Below are 7,566 nucleotides of genomic sequence, written 5' to 3'. Positions count from 1 at the left end.
TAACTACATAAGAGCAAGTTCAATAGGTTACTTTTTTCTTTTTCTTTTTGAAAACTTCGTACTTGCATTAAACACCCTCCTAAATTCATATTTAGGTAATGTCTCAAAAAAGGCACTCCAACACTATCCCAGTGATTACCAAGCACTAGCACAACCTCAAATCTACTAGCCATTACCTATTCTTAAGTAACCCATTTCAATTATCTATTTAATATTCGTGAATAAAAAAATCATCGCTCTCCTTCTTTCTTTGTCTTTTCCCTCCTTTTTTCCTTCTCTCTCAAATTTATTATTAAAATAATATTAGGAGAACAAATATAGGGATTGCTATTGGAGTTGACACTAAAAATAGATTGCCTAAATCATTAAGACTCACTAGACTTCATTATATTAAATTATTAATAAGTAATGAGATAGGTAACCTATTGGACTTGCTCTAACTAATTTCTTCCTCAGATACATTAGTAGATTAGGATTGCAATAAATATATCTCTAGATAAGACAATATTGCAGCACTCACCGCAAAATCCAACTTCAAATCTAGAAATTTAATGCTACAATATTCTACACTCTTCTTTTCTTTCTTTAAAATGACCTCATTGCAGTATTACTTTTTACAAGTCTTTGTGCTAAACCAAGAGAGGGAGCAAAACGAGATTGTTTTTAGAGCTTAGGGTTTGTAATTCTTGAGTGAAGGGACAATGGAGGGAATTAACAACCAACACAAGGGCTTGCGGTTTGGAACAATTAATTTTAGTGATTATCAGGGTGTTGAAGTGTTAGGTTACAAGAAAGCTGATGTTTTGGGCCAAGAGCTTGAGAATTCAACTCGGAAGGATCTTGTTAATGAAATTGAGGATGCCCAAGGAGGTCCTATGGTGTACAAAGATGGAGATCATTGGAAACAGAACTACCAACTAAGGCACGAGGTGAATAATTGCTTCTATTTTGTGAATTATGGTTGGTGCATGTATGGATCCAATTGCAGATTTAACCATCCATACAATCAGCTTGCTCAGGTATAAATAATTTAATCTGGTTCTTTTAAAAGTTTATGCTTGAATTTAATTGTTTGGGTTACTTTGTTTGAATGGATAATCTGTACGTAATTTGTTATGGTCATATATATAATATTGATCACTTCTGGATTAGAATATATATGTGCTTATAAATTCTAGAGTATTTTTTTTTTTATTTCTAGAAAGTTGACATATTTGTTCCTCAATCTTAGCTCCCATTTTTCAGTAGGAATGATGCCTTACAAATTGTGGATCACTATGCTTAGCTTCACATAGGTAGTCTGTGTTTACTATAGAATCGTTACACCCTCTATAGTTGGATCCGGATTTACCCCACTCTGGGCGGGCACAGACAGTGAAATCAATCAATAATGTGGGGTAATGCCTCGTAAAAAAAATAGGAAAAAACGTGTTATCCTTTCTTGTGGGTTGGTGATAAACCTTGTCCTGACAACACCTATTGCTACTTAATTACGGCCACAAAGACTTGTTGCCGAATTAAATCTCCAATGATTGTATAAATGGATAGTAGTGAATGAGACCATGCTTGTTTATACAGGAATCAGAGGCCACTAACACGTACATGACCCGTGTAACTTTGCGCATGTTCGATTGCAGTTCTCTTTTTAGTTTATTCCCCCCAAGTTCTTTAATTTTAGGAAATTATTTTTTTTTTCTCTCTAAACAATAATAATGAATTATAATATGTCTGTATGAGGTAACATTCAAGAATAACAAAAAAATATATGATATTTTTATATATGGTGATGTTTAACCAAATAAATATTTTTACATGTAGGGATGTTTAAATGAAACTGTGGTGGCTCCCGTTTCTGACTTTAACTTCAGTGGCCTGCCAGTTCGACAAGTACTATTCAGTCATTTCTTCAACTTTATATTTTTTTACTTCACCTTACCGGGCATGTTAATTATATTTATCCATTTCTTTTGACAACTCAAATATATATTTCCAAAAATGATATATTATAATCGGACAGACTATTCTAAAGTTATCCAAAGAAACTTTAAATAAATGTATTAAACATAACGCCGTTAATCATGTCAGTTTCAGGAAAAAATTTGCTAATGTATGTTTCTTAAAGAAAATCGTAATCCTCGTACAATAAAATCATAGCACTATAGTTCTCAAACAAAATGATTGGGATATTTAACTTGTAGTACTTTAGGCTAGAAATGATATTGTTTACAATTTATCAGGGAGCGAAAGAATATTGCCCTCACTACAGGCAAAATGGTTCATGCCAGTATGGTTTAAACTGTTGGTTTGATCATTCGGAACCTTCATCATTGGAAGGAGGATTCCTTCATTCTGGATATACAGGGTTGGAAGATACTATGCAATGCAGCTGGTCATTTACTGCACCAGTAAACGAAATTGGTCTGTGCAACCCCTACATGTATCAACAGGAACAAATTATTCCATCCTCTGAATGGAGTGGTAATCAGGTATTTATAAATACAAACAAACTGGGGTTTTTACAACGGATTTTAAATTAGTAGTATATTAGATTAAATATGCAGCATCTCACAATAATTGGTTAAATGGCTTAACGTGAGGCTCCTAGATGTTAAATGGTGAATTTAATGTGTCTAGTCCTATTGAGATTTAATCAATCAAAATCATTCTCCCCCTCAGCCTTTTGCAATGCTAAAGGGAGGTCTTTTTTCTTATTAGTTTTGGTGTTAGTGTATGTATCAACATCTTTGAACTATGATAAAGTCTTAAGCAAGAGTAAACACATTCTCTACAAATGCCCTTTCCTTTCGAGCGGTAAGGTAAGAGCCAGATGTGGTTTGATTTTGTTTGTTTGTGGAGTCAAATATCTTCCATGTCTGGCCGGTTACAGACCACGCTTCATTCAGATTATATCTTAATGTAAGTTCCTGTGCTATTTCTCCTTTACTGAAGGGACCAAACAAAGAATGGAGCCCATCAAGTCCTACGACATTTTCCATGAAAACTGCTGCAGCTGTTGCCAAGCCCTTTGAGCCGAACCAGGCAAGATTGCTTACTATAGGATCTCCAAAACCAGAAGAGCAGCCTGAAGGAAGTTTGAATTTTGGCTTTGGATTTCGTAACCCCAAAGTTTCCTCCTGCATTTTAAACGACAGAGGCTTGCCTCTAAGATCTGTAAGTGAAATTTCCTAATACTTTGATGAGACATTAATTATTATTTCGTACCAGGTTGCTATAGGATCACGGTTATCTGGGAGGTCTGTAGACTAATAAAATTTGTATTACCTTTTTTAATTCTTGATGATTTAGGATACTGAGGTCTGTGCATTCTATGGTGGCTATGGGGTCTGCAAGGAGGGACCAGCATGCAGATTTAACCATCCAGCGAACCTACCCAAGCAGGTTCCTTGTGCTGGATCTGATGAAGCTGAAGTTCTCTCTGCGGGATCCCCTGAAGCTCAGGCTCCTCCTGCTGGATCCCAAGAAGCTCACCCACCTCAGCTTTCCCACCCGCCCACTCAAGATAAAAATTGAGGATCTTATGCATGCAGCAGCCTTATTTCTGCATTAAGATTATAGATCATCATGAACACATGTCTGGTCTAGAACTTGTAATTGCTGTTTAATTCTCCTTGGCTGCGCCATATTAAAGTGTTATTAGTATTTATAAATAGTATAACTAAGTACTGTAACTTATTTCTCTATTTAAGAATCATGCAGACATGGTAAGTCTCCCTTTGAACCCATTTTCCAGTTGTGTTCTAGTAATATTGTTTCAACAATCTTGTGTATGAGTTCAGAATTTACACGTTGTTAGCTACATAAAAAACACTATTACACCTCCGGTTAGCTACATAAAAAAAACTAAAAGTTGTTATAATTTGCGGACTTGAATAATTAATTGTTAGTCACTTATATGTTGATCCTAGCTATTAAACATGATTTATGTGTTTTGGAATTGAGATAGCGGTCGAGTTTAGTTAAATTCGACCGGCAAAATTCGACGGCTATGTTTGACCAACCTAATTCGGCGGCTTGCGGTCGTTTTTATCCGTGACCTAAATTTTTTATTTTGACTTTGAATTTTGGTGAAAATTTGAAGTTCTCGCCCATGAAAATTAATGAAAATTAAAGTCAACAGAAGAAGGCCAAATTTAGGATTTTTTTATTCAACCGAGTTTTGTTGTTTTTGTTGAATTCAACCTCTTTCGTAAATTCAACCGATATCAGTAGCTATTTTTAATTTCGATCGATATGTTTGAAACATGCATGAGAGACATAGCATCTAAGCAAGTAGATTTCACAAGACACAAATTTTCGTTAATTCATACATAAGAATCGTGAATTGTTGGAAAATTCATATAATAAGGAGTTAAGAAGCAACTGGTGTGCATCAAAGGTTGAACTTTCATGATAAAACTATTTTTTTTATCCTCGCACCAATATATCAATTCGAGAACACATGAAATAATATTCTTATTAGTAACTTTAAAGTAATTTAGTTCATCAAGTTATGCCAAAATCCTAAAGAAATTAAACGAGGTTTAGGTTACACTACTAGAAAAGCAGGCATTTCCGACCAAAATTTCCGACCGACCAAAGTGGTCGGAAAAAAACTGTCATTTCCGACCGACTTACCGACCAATCGCGATCGGTCGTAAAAAATGGCGTCATTTACGACCGCCATTACCGACCGCACCAAATCGGTCGGTTATAATGGGCGTGGGTCCCGCTCACCAACGTTCTTCAGCTGACATGGACGCCACGTCAGTAAAACTGACCGACACATTTCCGACCGCCTGTGGTCATTTCCGACCACCTTGACTGGTTTAAAATAATTGGTCAGCTTTTAACTTGTTGTCGCCTTGTGATTGGCTGAGTGGGGACGAGGTGGGGCCCAGCTTATTTCCGACCGATTTTGGCGGTCGGAAATGGCCTGCTTCGTTTCCGACCGAATTAAAACTCGTGCGATCGGTTTTAACTTCTTAGAAAAACAATAAATTTTATTCGACTAAGTAAACTATTTAAAAAAAAGTAAAAACATTTTACATATAGAAAACCGACCAGATTCAATATATTTCCGACCAAACTCATAATTTTAACAAAGAAAACCGACCACATGCAACACATTTCCGACCAAACTTATAATTTTAACACAGAAAACCGACCAAATTTAACTCATTTCCGACCAGATTCTCAAGTGCAGAAAACCGACCATTTCGTTCTGTCATTTCTGACCGATATACGACTATGGCGGTCGGTTTTGACTTGTGAGAAAAACAAAAAAAAATTGTTCAGCTAAGTAAACTTAAAAATTAAAAATTAAAAAAATTGAAACTAGCTTTTAGTCAGTTAATAAATTAATAAAAAATTATTCATAACTTAATATTTGATTTTTAAATTTTTTTATTTCCATAACAAAATATAAATACTGACTAACTAATTTCAAATTAATTATTCAAACAGCAGAAAAATGTAAAATCTTTTTGATATGGTCTAATTTAAGGTACTAATCATGATAGCAAAAGAAAAATATAAAAAAAATTATAAAGACTCTATTCTGTTACGAATCATGCATTGCGGTGAATGTCGGAGTTCAGGGTTTGGATTTTATCAGAAGTTATCCTAGGGTGTATACTTTCAAAATATCAATTTGTTTTTTAGGCGATCCAACCGTACGGATCGTAAATTAAGTAGTCATAGTAGTTGTATGCCAAAAATCAAATCAATAGGATTTTATCCGCTGAGATATTATAACGAAAATATTATGTTATACTTAAATATAGACGTAGGGTTATTTTTTTACAAAAAAATAAATTTATTTTTTAGGCGATCCAACCGTACGGATCGTAAATTAAGTACTCATCGTAGTTATATACCAAAAATCACGGCAATAGGATTTAATCTGTTGAGATATTATAGCGAAAATGTTATGTTATTCTTAAATATGGATGTAGGGTTATTTTTTTTACAAAAAAATAAATTTATTTTTTAGGCGATCCAACCGTACGGATCGTAAATTCAGTACTCATCGTAGTTATATACCAAAAATCAAGACAATAGGATTTAATCTGTTGAGATATTATAGCGAAAATGTTATGTTATTCTTAAATATGGATGTAGGGTTATTTTTTTACAAAAAAGTAAATTTATTTTTTAGGCGATCCAACCGTAGTTATATACCAAAAATCAAGTCAATATGATTTTATTTTTTGACTATTAAAAAAAACTAAAAACATTGCACATCCAGAAAACCGACCACATTCACTATATTTCCGACCAAACTCATAATTTTAACACAGAAAACCGACCACATGCAACACATTTCCGACCAAACTCATAATTTTAACACAGAAAACCGACCAAATTTAAATCATTTCCGACCAGTCACTCAAGTGCAGAAAACCGACCAATAAAACCGTCATTTCTGACCGATGTAAAACCTTGGCAGTCGGTTATGACTTGTGAGAAAAATAATAAAATTTTATTCGGCTAAGAAAACTATTAAAAAAATTAAAGAATTTTGAAACTAGCTTTTAATCAGTTAATAATTTAATAAAAAATTATTCATCACTTAATATTTGATTTTTAAAATATTTTTATTTTCATAACAAATTATATATACTAACTAACTAATTTCAAATTAATTATTCAAACAACAGAAAAATGTAGAATCTTTGTGATATGGTCTAATTTAGGGTACTAATCATAATAGCGAAAGAAGAAAAATATAAAAAAATTATAAAGACGCTTTTCTGTTACGAATCATGCATTGCAGTGAATGTTGGAGTTCACGGTTTGGATTTCATCTGAAGTTATCCTAGGTTGTACACTTCCGAAATATCAATTTGTTTTTTAGGCGATCCAACCGTACGGATCGTAAATTAAGTACTCATCGGAGTTATATACCAAAAATCAAGTTAATAGGATTTTATTTGTTGAGACATTATAACGAAAATATTATGTTATTCTTAAATATAGACGTAGGGTTATTTTTTTATAAAAAAATAAATTTGTCTTTTAGGCGATCCAACCGTACGGATCGTAAATTAAGTACTCATCGTAGTTATATACCAAAAATCAAGTCAATAGGATTTTATTTGTTGAGATATTATAACGAAAATATTATGTTATTCTTAAATATAGACGTATGGTTATTTCTTTACAAAAAAATAAATTTGTTTTGTAGGCGATCTAACCGTACATATCGTAAATTAAGTACTCATCGTAGTTATATACCTAAAATCAAGTCAATAGGATTTTATTTGTTGAGATATTATAGTGAAAGTATTAGGTTATACTTAAATATGAACGTAGGGTTATTTTTTTTAAAAAAAGTAATAATTAATTTAAATGATCCAACTGTACGGATATGAATATAATTACTTAAAAATACATTATTATATCGCTTAAAAATATTTATGATATACAAAAGTAGTAAATAATATTTTATAAATCTTAAAAATTTTGCAGATATCAAATTTATTATTTTTAATTATATATCATAATTTTTATTTGTTAGATTGAACATGTATGGCTAGCACACGTTTTCACGAATTGTTTGGGCGG

General features: G+C 32.8%; 1 protein-coding gene across 1 annotated transcript; it reads left to right on the top strand.

Annotated features, from left to right (window-relative positions):
• Nucleotides 1-701: 701 nt before the first annotated feature.
• On the top strand, nt 702-3,531 carry LOC108212227 (zinc finger CCCH domain-containing protein 58-like). Its single transcript, XM_017383953.2, has 5 exons — nt 702-1,019; nt 1,819-1,887; nt 2,238-2,486; nt 2,950-3,171; nt 3,307-3,531. The coding sequence occupies exons 1-5, from the start codon at nt 702-704 to the stop codon at nt 3,529-3,531; spliced, it is 1,083 nt and encodes a 360-aa protein (XP_017239442.2).
• Nucleotides 3,532-7,566: the final 4,035 nt, after the last annotated feature.

This window comes from Daucus carota, chromosome 3, assembly GCF_001625215.2.
Source record: "Daucus carota subsp. sativus chromosome 3, DH1 v3.0, whole genome shotgun sequence".
Taxonomy (NCBI): Eukaryota; Viridiplantae; Streptophyta; class Magnoliopsida; order Apiales; family Apiaceae; genus Daucus; species Daucus carota.
Note: the sequence above shows the minus strand (reverse complement) of the source record. Positions and strands in the feature narration are given on the sequence as shown.

Excerpts from the sequence above, each read along its gene's own strand:
- LOC108212227 (XM_017383953.2), top strand. The coding sequence starts at position 702 with ATGGAGGGAATTAACAACCAACACAAGGGCTTGCGGTTTGGAACAATT. Across the intron at positions 1,020-1,818 it reads CATACAATCAGCTTGCTCAG|GGATGTTTAAATGAAACTGT; the intron begins GTATAAATAATT and ends TTTTACATGTAG. Across the intron at positions 3,172-3,306 it reads GAGGCTTGCCTCTAAGATCT|GATACTGAGGTCTGTGCATT; the intron begins GTAAGTGAAATT and ends TTGATGATTTAG.